The sequence below is a fragment of the Stenella coeruleoalba genome (assembly GCF_951394435.1).
Source record: "Stenella coeruleoalba genome assembly, chromosome: 18".
In the NCBI taxonomy this organism is placed as follows: domain Eukaryota; kingdom Metazoa; phylum Chordata; class Mammalia; order Artiodactyla; family Delphinidae; genus Stenella; species Stenella coeruleoalba.
Genome location: NC_137164.1, coordinates 67,779,660 through 67,801,093, shown reverse-complemented (window position 1 = coordinate 67,801,093; position 21,434 = coordinate 67,779,660). Strand labels below are relative to the sequence as shown.

General features: G+C 36.8%; 1 protein-coding gene across 9 annotated transcripts in view; it reads right to left on the bottom strand.

The window, feature by feature from the left end:
* PCCA (propionyl-CoA carboxylase subunit alpha) overlaps positions 1 to 21,434 on the bottom strand; it is a 389,313-nt gene that overhangs the window by 133,165 nt on the left and 234,714 nt on the right. For all 9 annotated transcript variants that reach the window (XR_013824953.1, XM_079903492.1, XM_079903491.1 and 6 more), the window contains one exon: positions 15,292 to 15,400. Coding sequence is in view for 8 of the 9 variants with exons in the window: in XM_079903492.1 (XP_079759618.1) it covers positions 15,292 to 15,400 (109 nt within the window). In the remaining variant the exon portion in view is untranslated. The remainder of the gene's footprint in view (positions 1 to 15,291; positions 15,401 to 21,434) is intronic.

Genomic DNA, 21,434 nt, shown 5'->3' with positions numbered 1-21,434 from the left:
TATTGCATAAAAATAAAATTGATATTTATATATCATTCTTATATTCTACAACCTTGCAAAAGTCATTTATTAGTTCTAATAGGTTTTTTTGTGAATTCCTTAAGATTTTCTACATACAAGATCATGTCACCTGCAAACAGAGATAGTTTTACTTCTTCCCCATCTTGATACCTTTAATTCTTCTTGCCAAACTGCCCAAGCTAGGAACTCTAGTACAATGTTGAAAAAAGTAACAGCAAATTTCCTTGTCTTATTCCTGACCTTAGCAGAAAAAACATTCAGTTGTATACCACTAAATATGATGTTAGCTATGGATTTTTCGTAGATGGCCTTCATTAGGTTGAGGAAGTTCCTTTCTATTCCTAATTGGTTTTGAGTGTTTTGGTTTTTTCTTTTTTACTAGATTTATTTATTTATTTTGTCTGCATTGGGTCTTCGTTGTTGCATACAGGCTTTCTCTCTAGTTGTGGCGAGCGGGGGCTACTCTTCGTTGCAGTGCACGGGCTTCTCATTGCAGTAGCTTCTCTTGCTGTGGAGCATGGGCTCTAGGCACACGGGCTTCAGTAGTTGTGGAACGCGGGCTCAGTAGTTGTGGCTTGCGCGCTCTAGAGTGCAGGCTCAGTAGTTGTGACGCACGGGCTTCATTGCTCCGCGGCAGGTGAGGTCTTCCTGGACCAGGGCTCGAACCCGTGTCCCCTGCATTGGCAGGAGGATTCTTAACCACTGCACCACCAGGAAAGTCCCTGGTTGAATTTTTTTATCATGAAAGGCTGCTGGATTTTGCCAAACATTTTTCCTGCATTTATTGAGATAATTCTGTGATTTTTCCCCTTTACTCTATTAACATGATTTGTCACATTGATTGTTTTTTGGATGTTAAACCAACTGTGTATACGTAGGATAAAACTCACTTGGTTATGGTATATAATCATTTTATATATTCATGAATTTAGTTCGCTAGAATTTTGTTGAGGATTTTTTGCATTAATATATATGAGGGATATTGGTCTTCAGTTTTTTTTTAACATCTTTATCTGGATTTGGTATCATGGTAATACTGGTCATGGAGAATGAGTTGCAAATTTTATCCTTCTTTTCTATTTTTGGAAGAGTTTGTGAAAGATTAGTATTAATTTCTTTCTAAATACTTCACTGAATTCACCAGTGAAGCCATCTAATCCTGGGTTTCTTCTTTCTAGGAAATTTTGTGATGACTAATTCAATCTCTTTCAGGTCTATTCAGATTTTCTATTTCCTCTTGAGTTAGTGTCAGTAGCTTGCATCTTTCTCCAAATTTCTCCATTTTATCGAAGTTGGCATGCAATTGTTCTCATTATTTCCTTATAATCCTTTTAATTTCTGTAAGGTCTGTATGTATAATCCCTATTTCATTACTGATTTTAGCTATTTGAGTCTCTCTCTCTCTTGGCCAGTCTACCTAAAAGTTTGTCATTTCTGCTGATCTTTCCAAGGACCAAATTCTGCTTTTACTGATCTCTTCTATTGTTGTTCTATTTCTATTTCATTTATTTCCTCTCTGATCTTTAGTATTTTCTTCCCTCTGCTTGCTTTGGGTTTAGTTTGCTCTTCTTTTCCTATTTTCCTAAAGTGGAAGATGAGGTGACTGATATTAGATCTTTTTTAATATGTGTTTACAGCTCTAAATTTCCCTCTAACCACTGCTTTAGGTGCATCCCATAAGTTTTTTTTTTTTTTTTTGGTGGTACGCGGGCCTCTCACTGTTGTGGCCTCTCCCATTGCGGAGCACAGGCTCCGGACGCGCAGGCTCAGTGGCCATGGCTTACTCATTTTTCTTCAGTTTTCTTTCTGTTCCTCACACTGGATAATCTCAATTGATATGTCTTCAAATTTGCTGATTGCTTCTTCTGCTGCTCAAATCTACTGTTGAGTTCCTCAGTGCATTTTTTCACTGTGGGAACTGTAATTTCATCTCTAGAATTTTTATTTGCTTTTTAAAAAAAATCATTTCTATCTTTTACTGATATTTTCTATTTAATGAGATATGATTGCCCTACTTTCCCTTAATTCTTCATATCGGGTTTCCTTCAGTCCTTTCAACAATTTTTTTTTTTTTTTTGCGGTATGCGGGCCTCTAACTGTTGTGGCCTCTCCCGTTGTGGAGCACAGGCTCCGGATGCGCAGGCTCAGCGGCCATGGCTCACGGGCCCAGCCGCTCCGCGGCATGTGGGATCTTCCTGTAAATGGGTCATATCTGTTACATATGAACATTCAAGGTATGAAATTAGTCTGACACACTGTGAGAAAATAGAAATCCCAATGAGCACTAAATCATAAACAACTTTTTTAAAAAGTAAACTAAAAAAGTGGTTTAAAAGAAAAAAAAGGCAGCTTAATTCAGAGTTTATCCTACAGATTAATGTGAAAACTTCAGTGATTGTAATAATGGAAAATAAGGATACTTAAATAGCTACTATGCTAACATTTTTTAAAAATAACAATGTTTTCAAACAACATGGGTTACTAGTCTCTGCCTTTCCTTTTCTTACACATTTCTTTATATTTCTCAGAATATTCCAAATTTCATAAAATTTATTCACAGAACAAATTTTACTGAAACTATTATTTGGGATAAAGTTGAAAAGGTAGCTCTGTAAGTAGAAATTCAAATCTATTCAAATCAAAGAATCAAGATGTAAACACAATGCATTTTCAACGCTCACTAATATATAATACACACGCAGAAAAAAAACATTTTACTGAAAAATCATGTAATGTCTTCAAAAGATATATTTCTCCATTTGTACCAATTCCATTACTCTTGCATTTTTACCCAACTCAAAATCTCTCTAAACCACCTTTAAAGCTTTTTTTGAAACAAGGCTGAACATAAATACAAATATTCCTCCATTACCTATATAGCAAACTGCCTTACACAGATCAGATCACTTGGATTTTTAATAATAATTTTTGAATTATGTAAATTAATAATTTGACATTTTACTATGAATGCAGTGATAGTGTTGATTTCATTTCAATTCCAAAATCAAGGATTTCATTATCCTATAAAACATATCCAGAGTTCAAAGTATTTAAGGGGGGTTAAACAAAATGCAAACATTTAATGCAATATTAAGCATGTGAAATAAAAACTTGATGGCCTAAAGAAAGCATGCTATGCTGTTACCCTGGTGACACGTTAAAAAAGGGATTGTGAGCTGAATAGCTATATGATATGAAATTAAAATGTTTCACATTGAACAATCCAAAATGAATTGGGAAAGGTTAGAGTAGAGGAGAGAGAAATCAATTCTCCAATGGCAATGGGTGAATGGGAAAGAAGTATGAATAGGATTTGCCAGTGGGGTGCAACAGCTGCCAAATATCCTGCAGCCAAAGAATTACAATAATACTGATGAAGTGTGCAAGAGCTTTTGGAATCATTGCAGGGAACAGAGTAATTCTCCTTCAATAATGAGGCTATTCAGTCTTCCATTCAGCTCTTACAGAATTAAAAAAAAGAAAGAAAGAAAGAAAGAAAAATATTTTAAAACGTAATATTTAGCAAAAAGTGTATAAATATGACATCCACTTAATATTTTGCGCTTAGTCTCAGGTTTCTAAATAGTCCAAGACACAGTCATATTAAGTAACTGAAAATATCACAACAGAGATATTAAAAAGTAAGGCTAGCGTAAAGGATGATGACGGAATTGACATTTTCTTTCCTCTTGGCGCTTTTAGGGGACTTACTTGCTTAAATGAAAGTAGATATTTCCAGAAGCATATTATAGCTATGTATGTTCATGAGCATACACCAAAAGTACTGTTGTTAATTATATACTTAGTTATCAGAACATCAATTTCATTGTCATAATGAAGTAGATTATCTGAGAACATAAATGAAACAAGTATGATATAAAAGTTGTCATTTGTTGTCACAGACGGTACAAATGTGTTAATAATTTGATATGTCCTTTTAAATTCAGAAATACTTAAGTAAAAGAATCAATATGCACTGTCCACAGTACTTGCTCTTCCTTGGGAATTACTTTCACATGGCTATTTTTTTTTTCTGTTTCTTTCCCCAGTTATATTTCATTGATTATGATCATATTTCAAAACCTTAAACTTTTATCATCTAACTGAAAACTTAATAATGGGTGAATGAATTATAAATCTAAAACCAGGAAACATTCTTTTTTAACAGCAGGGAAAAAACACACACACACACACACACAGATAATTGCATCTGTCAGGTAAAAATCAGTAAAAAATTGATTCTCCATTTTATCAGGAAGCCAGACGAGGAAAGAAAATACCATACAAATGTAGACACAATGACTGTAATTCAAGTGACTGCACTTTCCCATTATGCTACTGTGACTAAAAGAGTTAAACTGATGGCAGGCTATGTAGCCAGTCAAGATACTAGATAATATATATGTTCTACTCAGTAGGAGCTCAAAGTGGTGGTTGTACACTGACTCCATACACCCAAAGTAATCCTCCACAAAAGTGAACGCTACATTTTTAAAAACCTTTCAGGGCAAAAAAAAAAAAAAAAACCTTTCAGGGCTTCCCTGGTGGCGCAGTGGCTGGGCATCCGCCTGTCGATGCAGGGGACACGGGTTCGTGCCCCAGTCCGGGAGGACCCCACATTCCGCGGAGCGGCTGGGCCTGTGAGCCATGGCCACTGAGCCTGCACATCTGGAGCCTGTGCTCCACAACGGGAGAGGCCACAACAGTGAGAAGCCCACGTACCACCAAAAAAAAAAAAACAAAAAAAACCTTTCAGACTGAAGTCTTTCATCAGTATTATCACAGGCCATAGTGAAGGTGTTCCATTTCCTAAGTCTTTAACTTCTGCTCAAATATCAAGAGAGAAAATAGAGGGTTTACGTAGAAACCAGAAAGTAAAAGGGTCAGCCTCATGCAATCCAATTAGGATCAGAGCTGAAAAAGATTTCAGGAGGACTCATCCAATCCAACACTGCCATTTCTCAGAGGAGGAAACTGAAGTCAAAAGTTGAAGCATTTTGCACAAAGACTTTACCACCTCGATACTTAGTAGTGGTGCTGGGACCAAAATCCTGACTCCTGACACTTTACTCGGTGCTGGTTCCACTGCACCACACCAAATACTGTGACATTTCAGTGCCAGATGAAGGAGCCAAAAGAACCAAAGACGATACAATTTTCCTAGCCTGAATGACTGAATAGAAGGACTGCCATAAATAAAAGAAGCTACACAGAATTCTGTGTACACATCTACAGTGTTGAATAGACGTGGGGTGCACCATCGCACTCTGCACTGCCAGGGACCACCAATACCACATAGCCTAATGCAAATTAATTCGCAGATTTATCAATCCTATATGAGCAAGATTTTCCACTGTATGTTAATTTTTTTTAAGTACTAATGTTGCAGTCCTGGAAAACCACTTATTCAAAAACCAATACAGAGCAATGTGGACAACATAATAGTACGTAAAAAGAAAAAAAAGACACTCTTTCAAAGAGAATGGTCCATTTTCTGTACAATCTAAATAATACATTAACTATATGCTCATAAATATAGAAACCCTAAGAGTTGCCAGTACTTGCAGTCTCCAATTTCTCTCTTCCCATGTTTTCTTGAACCCTCATCAGTTCAACTTTAACGACCACGTCCCACTCAACATTCCTGAAAACTGCTTGTCAAGGTCTCCTATGACCCCCACATTGAGAAATTCAATGGTCAATAGTCATTCTCGTATGTGACATATTTCAGTTGAACACTCTTTTCTTCTCTTTGTTCTCTGAACTCCACCTCCGACTACTTTTCTATCTATCTCCTCTGCCGTTCCTTCTCAGTCTCCTTTGCTGGATCTGCCTGATCTTCCTGACTTGTTAATGTGGGGTATCCCAGGGCAGGCCCAGGACCTCTGCTCCCAACTGGTCTCCCAGCTTCCACTGTTACCCCTTTTGAGGCATGTACATCAATGCAGGCACAATGATCTTGTTATTACATATGTCACATCAAGCTCTGCTTTGCTGAAGACCCTGCAAGGGCTCCCCATTCCTAGAAGACCACCTATCACAACTCCATCTCTACTACCCTATGGCTTCCTCCCTCCTCTCAAACTGCATTTGCCTCCTTGCCATTTCTCAAACAGGCCGACATACTTGACCTCAGGTGCTTTTTACATTAGCTGTCTCCTCTGATTAGAAGGTCCTTCCTCCAGATATTCACATGACTCACTCCTTTCCTCCTTCAGGTCTTTGCTCTAATGTGAATCTTCCCATCCTGCTAATCCAACCTGCCATCCACTTCGCTGCAATCCAAATTTAAAAACTACAACTAGGCCACCATCCACCCCAGGATGTTCTATATCCCTTCCCTGTTTTGTTTTTCATCGAAGTATTTATCATCATTTGATGTATTGCTACATCTGTTTTGTCTGTCTACCTTCTACTTAAATGTAAGCTCTATGGAGGCAGGATTTTTTTTAAATCATTTTGTTCCCTGCTTAATATTCTAAATTTTCTAACTCAATTCTTATAATGATCAATAGGTAATTTTAAAAGATGTGATTATATTTAATATCTGTATCTGACTTTCTTATTCAGTAAGGAATGGAAGGCTACATCTTTAATGTAAGAAGAAAGATTTCAAACCAATAGCTAATGTACCCGTTGATGTTGAAACACTCAAGGCATTCGAGTTACTCAGGAATAAAACGAGTATATATCATTGCCACTACCCTCGAAATAGAATCTTTGTCATCAGAGATTTTAGAAAAAGAAAATTAGGGAGGAACAACTAAAAGTTAATGAGCATCATGCTAAGTATTTATTATCTCATTTGACATTGACAAACACTCTTTCTTTAAGAACTGCTATTATCTCCACATTACAGGTGAGGAAACTAAGTCCAAGAGAGGCAAAATAATTTATCCTAAAATAGTAGCTAGGGATCAGCAAAACCAGGGAGAAATCCAAGTCTCTGGAACAAAAGGCTGTGCCCTTAAACATGAAACTATACTGGTAGTCCTAGCCAGTAGAACACAACAAGAAAAATAAACACTGGGCTGACCAAAAAGTTCGCTCAGGTTTTTCCATAAGCTCTTATGGAAAAACCCGAACAAACTTTTTCGCCAACCCAATATTACATCCCATACAAAGGAAGGCAGGGAGTTATTATTAGAAAATGTAGTGGTCACTTTAGTTGATTCCTCAACATCTGTTTCACACCAGAAAATTAGTCCCAGACAAACACGACAATCCAATTCCCTTTGCAGTGACTTTAGGAATGGGATGAGTTCTTTCTGGTCAATGAGAACTGAGAAGTAGGTGGTTGGGTAACACTTGGGAGAGATTTCCTCACTTCTTAGGGACAGACACAATCTGGATTTGACTCCTAAAACGTCTACAGCTATCCTGCTATCACAGCCTTCTGACAAAGCACAGAAGAAAGCAAGGCTAAGGAACTACAGAGAAGCGACATTAGCAGATGCACTTCCTGAGTCTTGTCCTTTCCGTTCTCTGAGCCTCCTGTTCAACAAAGATGTGTCGGTTTGAATAAGGGTTTCTGTTACTTGTACCCAAAAGCACCCCAAGTGATTGAGGAGGTTTTATGATTGCCATAAAACCTTTTTTGAAATCAAGTAAAAAGTTACTACAATGGCAGAGGTGGACCTGAACCAGAGTAAAGTAAGAGGAGGGTCGAAGATCAGAAAGGTGAATCCTGACCAGTGAACAACATTTGGATCTAAGGAAAACAGGCATTTTGACCAAAACTAAATGAAAGATTACTGAAACTAAATTTTTTTCTTTACTAGATTTTCCTCCAATCATTAGCAGTTAGTGAAACAACTTATTATACCAAACCACAATGCCAACAAAATAATTTTAGCTTCAAATAACATGAAGCAATTGTTTAACACAACTTTTAATGATTCATTTCTGTCAATAAAAGTGTTTAGGAAAAGAATGATTACAAAGAAAAATAACTCCGTGCTAAGACAGTATGTATTTATGTAAAAACTTAATTCACTTCATTTACAGTCAAAGAAAAATTGTTATTGTTTCTGACATTAACTGTTCTCTTTTTCTAAAATACACTATCTTTTTACTATCCAAATACTATGGGTACATATTATTAAAGTTTTTTCCAAGTCATAAATGATGAAAGCGTAAAACCCATGGAGAAATTGGGAAAATAAGACCAGCAGCCAAAGCAAGCAGCACAAAGGAAGTGCTGCCGGCTCCTGGGTTTGGAGGCAGAAGAGTACGTGAGCACACCCATGACACAGCAACACGCAGCCACACCCGGAGGCCGACTTTGGACTCCATTCCCCAGGCAATAGTGAAAACACGACTGTGAAGCCAAAATGTGAAGAGCCAACCACTTTACACCAGCTCTGGTGTCAGGGACCTCTTCAGCAAATAAGCAGAAATAGCTTCGGTTCACTTTTGCCTAAACAAGATTACGCTTTGTCCAAAAAGACCAGTATATTTTGTTAAACGTTATAGGTCTCTGGTGGTAGCAACTTTACGGTAAACTGGCCTACTAGATAAACGATAAGTTCAATAGAAAATAAATGTACCAAAAATAAAATAGTTGTTTGTTATATAGGTAATATGTGCACAATTATCTACATAACTGAACTTTTGGCCCACATATTTTATGAATCTAACTTCTTTCCAAGTTCTAAAGGGTAATGAATTCAACAGTAATATAAGAGGAGGAAGATTCTAGGAAGATGACAGAATAGGAAGCACCAAGAATCTCTCTCCCCACCTAGACAACAGTCACACTGGCAGAATCTGTCTGATATAACTCTTGTGGAACCTTCAGAAGAAGGCTTGGGGGTAACTGTGTTAACCTGTGGTCAACTTCAGCTTTAGCACAGCAGCAGCTCCCCATCCCCCACTCCCAGCCTCCTGGGTGCAACTGTGGGTGTGTTCACTGGAGCAGCCTGCACACAGCTTGTGGAAGCCAGGGTGGGCAGAACAGAACCTGTCCTCCAAATACTAAGGATCTGTGCTCCGACTGCTAACTGCTGCTTCTGATCACAGAGGTGCAGACAGAAAGGCAGGCAGCCAGCTACTGCACCTCCCTCATTGTTGCAAGCACCTCCCCCTCTGACTGGAGTGACTTCCAGGAGATTTACGGGTCTAGTGCTTCCCTAACCGCCCCCCACCTTCATTTCCCCCGCCCCCTTTCAAGAGCTAGGCCTTAAAGGTTAAGACATCCAAAAACAACTACATATACAAGGAAAATTGGAAAGTGACTGCACATGCCCAGGGAAAGTCTAGGAAAAGACCAGAGAACACCTTAAGTTTACACCTCAGGCTGATCATTGGCACAGAGGCAGCCTACAATAATCAGAAAAACAAAAATGATAAACAAAGACAATAACATAAACCACTAAACCCTGAGGAAGGAGGAGAATCTGATTTCCAAAGTTACCACATCATTGGATTGAAATGTCCAGTGTTCAACCAAAAAATCGGAAGTCATACAAATAAACAAGAAAGTATGGCCTACTCAAAGGGAAAAAAAAAATCAACAGAACATATCCCTGAAAAAGACCTAATGGCAGATATATCAGACAAAGACTTTAAAACAACTATCTTAAAGATGCTAAAAGAACTAAAGGAAGATGTGGAGAAAGTCAAGAAAACAATGTGTAAACAAAATAAAAATATCAATAAAAAGACAGAAAACCTAAAAAGAAATGAAATTCTGGAGCTGAAAAGCACAATAATTGAAATGAAAAACTCACTAGAGTAATTCAAAGGCAGATCTGACCAGACAGAAGGAAAAAATCAGTCAACATGAAGACAGGACAACAGAATTATCAAGTCTGAAGAACAGAAAGAAAAAAGATCAAAGTAAAGTGAACAGAGCCTAAGGGTCCTGTGGGGATACCATCAAGTAGACCAACGTATACATCGTGAAAGTCCCAGAAGGAGAAAGAGAAAGGGGCAAAGAGGATATCTGAAGAAATAACAACCAAAAACTTTCCAAATTTGATGATAGACATGAACATAAACATTCAAAAAGCTCAACAAACTCCAGATAAGATGAACTCCAAGACCCACACCAAGACACATAGTCAAACCTTCAAAAGCTGAAGACAGAATCTTGGAAGAGAGGAACGAATTTTCAAGTACAAATAAGATTATCAGCAGATTTCTCATCAGAAACTCTGCAGGCCAGAGGCAGTGGGCTGATATATTCAAAGTGCTAAAAGAAAAAAACCCATCAACCAAGAATCCTAAATCCAGCAAAAACGTCCTTCAAAAGTGAGGCAGAAGTTAACACCTTCCCAGATAAACAAAAGCTGAAGGAGTCTGTGACAACTAGACCTGCCCTACAAAAATTGCTAAAGGAAGTCCAGCAGGGTGGAACGAAAGGACACTAGACAGTACTAAGAAACCACATGAAGAAGTAAGTATCTCAGTAAAGACAAATACATGGACAATCATAAAAGCTAGTATTATTGTAACAATAGCTTGTAACTCCACTTTTTGTTCTCTATATGATTTAAGGGTCTAATGCATTTTAAAAATTATTAAAGTGAAAGCTAGTGTCATCTTAACTTTGTTTTGTTTTCTACATAATTTAAGAGACTAATGCATTTAAAATAATTATTGGTTTATAGTTTTGGACATAGACTGTATAAAGGTGTAATTCTGTAATGTCAACACCTGCACCCAGGCAATCGCTGATCTTTTTTCTGTCTTTTATACTTCCATCCTGCCTAGAAATTACAAATAAATGAAACTACATTATATAGTCTTCTCTAACTGGTTTCTTCCTCTTAGCATGATTTTCTTTTTAGGTTTATGCATGTAGATGCACTTATCAGTACTGCATTTCTTTTTATTGCTAAACAGTATTCCGTTGTATGGATATACCACATTTATTTTTCTACTCACCATTTGATGTACATTATTCTCCCGGGTGTGTGGTGGTGTACCACTGTGATTTTAGTTTGTATTTTTCCAATGATTAATGATGTTAAACATCTTTTCATGGACTTATTTGCCATTCATATAACTTCTTTGTAAAAGAGTCTACGCCAAATCTTCTATTTTTTTTTAATTCGGTTGTTTGGCCCATTTTTTAATTCTAAGAATTATTTATACATTATAGATTCAAGTCCTTTATTGGACATGTATCTCTGAATACATTCTGCCATTTGTTATACTGTTTTATAATATTCTTGATGGTGTTTTTAAGAGCAGTTATTTTGCATATATTTTAAATTCACTATAATAGAAATTTTAAATGTGCTTTCAAAGAGTAGTGAATAAAGAGAAGAAACAGTCACAACATAATATGAAATTTTAAAAAGTAAAATTCAAACGACATTTCCAGTATGACTCTAATTATGTAGGGTATATACACTACAAGTATGGATATGTATAAACATACATATATACTTGGAAAGGAATATATTAAAATATTAAAAGTGGTTATTGCAGGATTACAGGAAATTTTTATTCTTTTATTTATTTTTTCTTCTTTTATTTTTTAAAACTTCTTCAGATTCTTACCAATGTTAAGTCAGCACTCTCTGAAAATAACTAGAATACACTGCTTAAAGATCAAACCAGTTCATCATTAGCTATACTCAGGACTTCTGAAATAGTCAAGATCCAAGTAACACCTGAAGGTAAAGGAATAAAGATATGAATATTGTATTTACCAAAAAAATAATAAAAATATTATTCATACAAGGTATGATTCTGGCTTTAAAGCAAAAGCTTAGATCTCTCCTACACACACATCACTCCAAAACAGCACAGTCCAACAAAGCTTGACAGAAATACTACAGTGGTGATGGAAAGGTTCTTTCTGTTACCTGATACAGTAGCCACTGACCACGGTACAGTAGTGGCTATGGAGCACTGCAAGTGTGGGTAGTGACTATACTGACACTGACATTGAAATGTGACTGAGAAACTGAGTTTTTAATTTAATTTTAATTCAAATAGGCACACATGGCTAGTGGCTTCCACACTGGGGAGCACGACTTTAGGGGGAAAACAAACAAACCAACCAGATTCCTGGCTCTACTGACCATTTTCCTCCTCCTTCCACTCATTCAGTAATTTGCAGAAATTCAATATCCTCTCATCTCTCCCTAGACAGTCACCAAATTAACTTCAATAAAAGATCATACATTAAGCTTTTTGTACTTTCCCTTGAGGATAAGAACAAATGAAAAGTACTGGTTACTTGGGATTCGTCCCAAGTTCACAAGAATGGTTCAACATATGCAAATCAATCAATGTGATACACCACATAAAATAAAGACAAAAAACACGTAATCATCTCAATAGATACAGAAAAAGCATTTGACAAAATTCAACATCCATTCATGATAAAAACTTACCAAAATGGGTACAGATGGAACATATCTCAACATAATAAAAGCTATTTATGACAAACCCACAGCCAATATACTACTCAACGGTGAAAAGCTTAAGGCCTTCCCACTAAAATCTGGAATAAGACAAGGATGCCCACTCTCGCCTCTTCTATTCAACATAGAATCGGAAGTCCTAGCCATAGCAATCAGACAAGAAAAAGAAACAGAACGTATCCAAATTGGAAGGAAAGAGGTAAAACTGTCATTATATGCAGATGACATGATACTATTATATATATAGAAAACCCTAAAGACTCCACACAAAAACTACTAGAACTGATAAACGAATTCAGCAAGGAAGCAGGATACAAGATTAACATACAGAAATTGGTTGCATTTCTTTACACTAACAGTGAACTATCAGAAAGGGAATGTAAAAACAACAGTATCTTTTAAAAATCACACTCCCCAAAATAAAATGCTTAGGAATAAACCTGACCAAGGAGGTGAAAGACTTATACACTGAGAACTATAGAACATTAATAAAGTAAACTGAAGATGAATCAAAGAAATGGAAAGATATCCCAGGACCTTGAATTGGAAGAATTAATATCATTAAAATGGCCATACTACCCAAAGCAATCTACAGATTTAATGGGATCCCTATCAAATTACCCATGATATTTTTCACAGAACTAGAACAAATAATCCTAAAATTTATATGGAACCATAAAAGACCCAGAGAATTGCCAAAGCAATCCTGAAGAAAAAGAACAAAGCAGGAGGCATAACCCTCCCAGACTTCAGACACTACTACAAAAGCTACAGTAATCAAAATGGTGTGGTATTGGCACAAAAACAGACATATGGATCAAGAGAACAGAACAGAGAGCCCAGAAATAAACCCACACACCTACAGCCAATTAATCTTTGACAGAGAAGGCAAGAATATACAATGGAAAAAAGAAGATCCTTCAGCCAGTGGTGTCGGGAAAGTTGGACAGCCGCATGTCAATCAATGAAGTTAGAACACACCCTCACACCATACACAAAAATAAACTCAAAATGGCTTAAGGACTTAAACATAAGACATGACACCACAAAACTCCTAGAAGAGATCACAGGCCAAACATTCTCTGACATAAATCATAGCAATGTTTTCTTAGGTCAGTCTCCTAAGGCAATAGAAATAAAAACAGAAATAAAAAATGGGACCTAATCAAACTTACAAGCTTTTGCACAGCAAGGGAAACCATAAACAAAATGAAAAGACAACCTACAGAATGGGAGAAGATGTTTGCAAACTATGCGACTGACAAGGGCTTAATTTCCAAAATATACAAACAGCTCATACAGCCCAACAACAACAACAAAAACAGCCCAATCGAAAAATGAGCAGAAGACCTAAATAGACATTTCTCCAAAGAAGAAACACAGACGGCCAATAAGCACAGAAAAAGATGTTCAATGTCACTAATTATTAGAGAAATGCAAATCAAAACTACAATGAGGTACCACCTCACACCAGTCAGAACGGCCATCATTAAAAAGTCTACAAATAACAAATAATGGAGAGGGTGTGGAGAAAAGGGAACCCTTCTACACTGTTGGTGGGAATGTAAGTTGGTGCAGCGGTTATGGAAAACAGTATGAAGGTTCCACAGGAAACTAACAACTGAATTACCATATGATCCAGCAATCTCACTCCTGGGCATATATCCAGACAAAACTCTTATTCAAAAAGATACATGCTCCCTCCCCTATATTCATAGCAGCACTATTCACAATAGCCGAGACATGGAAACAAGCTCAATGTCCATTGACAGATGAATGGATAGATGCAGATTTGCAGCAACTTGGATGCAACTAGAGATTATCATACTAAGTGAAGTAAATCAGAAAAAGAAAGACAAATACCATATGATATCACTTATATGTGGAATTTAAAATATGACACAAATGAACCTACTTATGAAACAGAAGCAGACTCATAAAGAACAGACGTGGTTGCCAAGGGGGAGGGGGCTGGAGAGGGATGGAGTGGAAGGTTGGGGTGAGCAGGCGTAAGCTTTTATATACAGGATGGATAAACAACAAGGTCCTACTCTATAGCACAGGGAACTGTATTCAATATCCTATGATGGAGAAGAACATTTAAAAAAAGAATGTATATATATATGTATAACTAAATCACTTTGCGGTACCGCAGAAATTATCACAACATTGTACATCAACTATACTCCAATAAAAATTTTAAAAAAGAGAAGTTCCGGTTACTCAGATTTTCTGAGTAAAACCACATTAGCCACGAATATATATCCTGAGACCAATTTAGTTTTCCTTCTACCTAATTCTTCGGGAGTAACCTGAGTTTCTGATCTGTGCTCTTCAGAGCTGCTCAGTCACCTGTCATCTTTTTTCTAATCTTTATTCTTCCTCTTGAGGAAAAGTAAAAAGAAAGGAAAAGGACTTGATGTAACACAATTTTATCAACTGCCTCTCTAGCAAGTAATGGACTATACTTGCTAAGTAGGATTACTCTAGCAAGTGCAGACATTCATAATAAATAATCCTGTCACTCAGAAGCATGAATGTCACAATGATTTTTTTTTACTTGCCCGGGTATAAAGCATGTTTTCCCTTTTGCTTAGGTTATTAGGAAGCTAAAAGGTACACTTAGGGCTCACACATAACTAACTCAATCTGTTGTTAATTCTTTCTTATAGCTTATAAACAAGTTTCTTATATACATATTTTTAACTGTTCAGGTCATTTCCTAAAGTTTAGTACTATAACACTTCTCAAAACATTTTTCCAGTAAGAAAACAAAAGTAATAAATACAAATTACTTGAACAGATTTCCTATAAGGTTTCAGAGTACTTTCTCCAATAATGTCCAAATTTTTCTGCTTTATTTATTGTTTTAAATGATCTCACATACCTTGAATTTTCATGTTCTTGAAAATGATGTGCTCTTAATTGGGATGCCACAAACAAGGATGAAGCTATTGCCAATAACTGGTTTCTCTCATTCTCTGTTAACTGGTGTCCTGAGGGAAATCAATCAATCAGTCAATCAATCACACACATAATGCTAACATCTATGCTTCTATATTACAGAGTTATTAGTCATTCAAACAAGTATTTTATCAAGCATCTCTTATGGAGCTAGTGTTGTACCAGACACTGGGCTGTGCCAGAGGGAAAGGAGGGAGCAAGATGGTTCAAATACCCCTGCTCACTGGAAGTTTATAGTCCAATTTGGGAAAGAAGATATTAAACAGATGCACAGAACAAAACAATTGCAAATAAGAAAACTACTCCCAGAGATCTCTGGGAAAAACTTAGGGCTCCTCATATCTGCTTCTCCTTATCACTCCCCACCCCAAATTTTACTTCTAAGGAGAGAGAGGATAAAATGAGGAAAAGGAGTGTTGCTGGTCAAGGACAGTGGCTGGGCCATGTTTTCTAATGTGAAGGACTAAAAGAAAATAAATACGTGATCCTCTTGCCTCTATACTTACAGTCAGGGTTTGAATCCCAGTCAATCAACCAAACAACCAATCAATTTCTCTCTCTCTCTCTCTTTAATTCACTCTTCTTACCATAATACAGCTGCACCTGGGGGCAGTGGTCTAGCCTGACAAACCCGGGGAAGACTCCCTGGTCTGGCTGAGTGTGGTGCAGCGGGGAAATCTGCTCTATGTGCATAATAATTCCTCAAGAAGTGTGTGAATCAAGGCAGAACTGGATACTCCAGGGTCTGCCAGCTAACACATCCCCTTGAGTGCTCTGTAATCTCACCACAACTTCTAACACTATTTATTTACTACCATGCTATATACAGATAATAGAGTTTATTAGATGGTACAGTATAGGCAATTTGAGTGCTGGATCATCAGCACTAAGATGCTACTTGTACAATTCAAAGAAGAAAAAACCATCAGGTAGTTATTTAAGTTTATCGGAAAGAAATGAAGTAATTTCAACACTATGTCTTAAAAATTATTCAAAACAGAAATAAGACTAAAAATATTCACAACTAGAATATAAAGACTTTCCAGATCGGCAGCACATTTTTCTACGGAGAGGTGTTCCATGAAAATGAAAGGTGCAGTGTTTCATGACACTGAAGGGTTAGGAAAGCCCCAGTGACCCATTCTTCGAGACAAACCTAGGAGCACCATAAACTATAACACCAATGTGGGACGTCTCGTTGGTCTGGGAATTCAGTAACAGAACCCTCAGTGGCCTAATAAACCACATTCCTACAGGCTTTGAAAAGTTCCTAATCATCCCCAACACTGAAGCAGTGATGGAAACATTCCATATGCTTCCATAATAAACTACCCTACATGAGGATTACAGAAATTTGGTCTCGGTCTTCTCAAAAACATACCATCTACACAAGAGCTGTTCTCAAAGTATGGCCTGGGAATTACTGGGAGTCCCCAAGAGCCCCTTGTGAACCTAACTGGAATTATATAATTCTTCAGTAATTTCCTCAAAAAGTATTTTCTTCAGTAATTTCCCTTTTCGAGGAAATCTCTCTTTTCACATTGACACATGAGGGATATCTTAGTTGGGTATAGTACTCTTGGAACAAGTTCCTTCCTATGGAACAGATACTCAGTTTAAGGTTTTCTAATCTCCAGTTTATAGAGTCTGAAGATGATTTCATTCTACATTCTTTGCATATAACTTTTTTCTTTCTAGAAGCTTTAAAAAGTTTTTTGTTCTTGATAAGCCTAGAATAGTTACTCTTTTTCATTAATCCTGTCTGAAACTCAGTGAGTCTTTCCAACAACATCTCAAGTCTTTCTTAAGAACAGTGAAAAAAAAAATCTCCCTTATTATTTCTTTTAAAATTAACCTTTCCTTGTCGATTTTATTTCATGAAACCCTTACTATTTACACATACAATCTCTTGGCACTTCTCTCTACATCTCTCATCATTTCGCACATTTCATTCTCTCTACCTTCCTGCTACATATTTTGAGATACTTCTTCCATGTATTTTTTTGGGTCACTGTAATTTTGTTCTTAGCAGTCCTTTCACTTTGCCGAAATGTTTCATTTCTAAAACACAGTTTTTCGTACTCTTCTAATACCTTTAAGTGTTCTCACAATTTTTCAGTCAGCAGCAGTCATCTCCCTCCCATACCTGCAGGTCTAAAACTGAATACTTGCTGTCTTCAGGGATTCTTCTAGGTCTCCCTCCCTAGATAGGTAATCTTCTTCCTTTGTATGCAAATGACTCTGTTTGCTCCCAATAGTCAGGTCAAAGTATAGGCGGGGGTTTGCTGGTAAATGTTTAATAACCAACTGGGATGTGAAGGAAGAAGTGCGGTAGTGTGCAGCATTTGCCAATTTCCTTACTATAAGTACTTTCTCCAAGGCTGATTTCAAACCACCAACATCACATCAAAAATGGATTAGGAAGAGGTACACACAGTGGCTCTCCTGAGGCAGTATGACAGCCCCTGCACCTATGGAAGAGAGTCCTTGGAGAGGTGTTTCAATAGTCTACACCACCTCGTCCTTGAAGCCATCCTTGATTCCCCAAATTGCAATTGGTTTCTTTTTTCTCTGCTTCAAGACACTTTGCTTGTATCTTCACCTTAGCACTTCTTTTATTCTGTCCTGTAGTGTAGTTAGTTCTTTACCTGTTTATTTCCCTAATGATATAACCACTTTAAGGACAGGGAAAATATATTATTTCTCTTTGATTTTCTTCTAGAGTCTATACCAATTATTTGTTGAATGATTTTAAAGACTGAATTTTTAAAGGCAACACTTCAGTCACATATTTACCACTTTTAAAGGTACAGAAATACTTGACTAAATTCAAAGGGAAAAAATAAAGAGAAGTGTAATTAACAGTAGACTTCTTGTGCTAAATCAAAGTTGTCTAAACATTCCACAACGAAGAGAAAGATAATTCTAATGATTTCTTTTGATGGGGCTGGTGGTTCAAGTGTAGCAAGGCAGCAAAGAAGTAAGTCCAAAATGTCCATTCTAGGCTATCTGAAATTATACTTCTTAAAGTATCTTCTTCTTCAATTTTCCCTTTATTTCAAAATCAAAATATCTACTTCTCCATTTTCCATTTATTTTTCAGAATCAAAGGAAAATACCTTTTCAACATCAGCATCTAATAAGTTGACGTGAAGAACAAATTCTTGTGTATTCTATTTTTAAAGTTTAGACACAATCATTTCAAGGTTCAGTCTAAGAGACTTTAGTAACACTGCCCTAGTCTACAAATAAACTTGGGATAATATACATATATAATAAAAAAATTTAATGCAGTCATAAAAACAGGCACTTGCCTATGAATAGTGTCTAGGATAGCTGGACAGATGGGAAGCAGATGGGTAATCCCAAAGGGGCAAAATGACTCCGCCTCAAACATATGGATAAGATCCTGGATTAACTTCAGTTGCCACTTCCTGCTGTCTCTTTCAGGCACATATATCAAACAATCAAAGATGATACAGTTTAATATATCTAAGACATGCTCTGGGGAAAAATCGGGAAGGAGAAATACAGTAATCTGAAGAAGAAGAACAAGAGGTAGTAGCCATTCAGAGAAGAAAGAACTGACATGAAAATAATATGAAGGAATAAAATAAGCAGTAGACATTAAGAATGGCAAATATAGGTGTGTACTTTTAAATTGTCATATTGTACATATTGTACAGACGATATGACACATACAGCATACTCTGAAAACTTCTGTGGTTTATGAATTTGAATCCTAGCACAACTGAATGAGTACTGAAACAGAAGTTGAAACCACTAAGTTAAACACTAAGTTTAATTTCTGGCTTTATTATATTACTGGTCACTTAGCCTTATCAGTCTTTCTGGGCTTTGGTTTCCTCACATGTAAAATGAAGGGTGAGACTAAAAATTGTTAAAGGCCTTCTAACAACTTATAACAATTTAAAAATTGTTATGCATAAGAAACAGAATTATGGTGTCTGTGCTGATAACTGCCTGCCAAAAAAAGAAATGTAATATTTAAGTTTATTACAGCAAACTGCAATATTCGGTTTTAAGAAAATTTCTGAGTTCTCTTGAGAATTTGGAACATTTTCAATTGCTGCTAAATGTATAGCACATAGTACCCAACTCCAATTAGAAATTTTAAATGCTCCATTTTCTTTTCCATGGTAATGGGATATAATACCAAATATGCATAAACACATGTATAAATGTGTGTATGTATATATAAATACCCATGCACACATACAATATGTGTGTTCTAAAGGTTCCCTTAAGTTTTTTGTTTTGTTTTGCGGTACGCGGGCCTCTCACTGTTGTGGCCTCTCCCACTGCAGAGCACAGGCTCCGGACACGCAGGCTCAGCTGCCATGGCTCATGGGCCCAGCCACTCCGCGGCATGTGGAATCTTCCCGGACCGGGGCACGAACCCGTGTCCCCTGCATCGGCAGGCGGACTCTCAACCACTGCGCCACCAGGGAAGCCCTCCCTTAAGTTTTGACCTGTTCTCTCCTTCTGCCTACTGTTTCACGTAAGCCAGGCAGACACAAAAGCACATGGAAATCTGAGTCCATTTCACAACCGACAATAACTTTTAATTAAAACTTTGGAAAGGACAAGAAGCCAAAATGTTAGGATCAAAATAAAACCAATTTGTAATCTGGACACATGTACAGTTAAGTAAAAATAGTCAAGGTAATACCTTCTCACCCATACTATGAACAAGATTCTTTTCCCTTACTGAAAACCATTGAATTGTACACTTTTAATTGTATGGTATGTGAAACATATCTCAGTAAAGCCATGATAAAAATAAAAAGAATCATCTAAATCAAAAAAAAAAAAATAAAAAAGATTCTTTTCCTTAATTCAACAAATATTTATTTAATGTCTGTTTTAGTTGCTAGTGAAACAATAAAAAGCAATAACATTAAGTGGTTCCTGGCTTCATGCAACCAACAGATATTAATGAAATAATCACACAAGAACAAAAGTGCAATCATGTTAAGGTTGTCATTTATATTTTTAAAAATTCAAAAATTCAGGAAAAAGAACCTGATGATTCATTAGTCTCTGTTTTAAGTTCCGAAATAAAACACATTCTTTATTTTTCTTGGTACTAATGATAAAGCCCTGTAACACTGAAGTTGTGAAAGAACAATCAAATCAGTAATCTCCAGTTATTCTTATGAAAACTCTGTATTATAAATTCTGATGTAATAAGTTGCTTTGTAAATGTATTCAGTGAAGCTGACCTGAATCTATATACAGCTCCTAAAATGAAGGAGTCATTTTATATACTAAAACACTTTAAATGGATATAAAGAACACTTAAAATTTGTGAGAGAAGACCTAATCTTCATGTGTCCCCAAGCTCATTAGAAATATACGTAGAGGGCTTCCCTGGTGGTGCAGTGGTTGAGAGTCTGCCTGACGATGCAGGGGACACAGGTTCGTGTCCCGGTCCGGGAAGATCCCGCATGCCGCGGAGTGGCTGGGCCCGTGGGCCATGGCCGCTGAGCCTGCGCGTAACATTTCTGGTAAGTCTCACGTTAAGTCCTGTCAGTGTCTTAACACCATGCTAACCACATTTTCAATGCGCACTCAAGGGTTTTCTCTCTCACTTAATGAGCAATTTTTCTACTACCTGGAAACACTCACTGATAACTTTGCAGTGCTAAGTTTCACAGTCCACTCATTACTTTATTCAAAACTCATTTTTCAGAATAAAGCCATCATCTTCTTAGACATCCCCATTTTCATTAATAGGAATAGCACCTAGTAGTCTGAAATTTTCCGTGCTAATTTTCAAAAAGATACACTTTTAATATTAAAGAAGAGTTCCTGTATATACTCCTATCAGTGAGGAATACAAACATGTATTGACTTTCAGAAACACAACATTCGACATACTAGTTGAATTTCTCACTCAACAAAATTACAGATTATTACACATTCATGAGTCACTCATGAATACTCAAAATCATGAATGTCTATAGTCTAGGATACTCTAAGTATATCAATAAATCAAGTACAATATAGGCCCAAGGCCCTAATTTCAGAATAAAGTATACA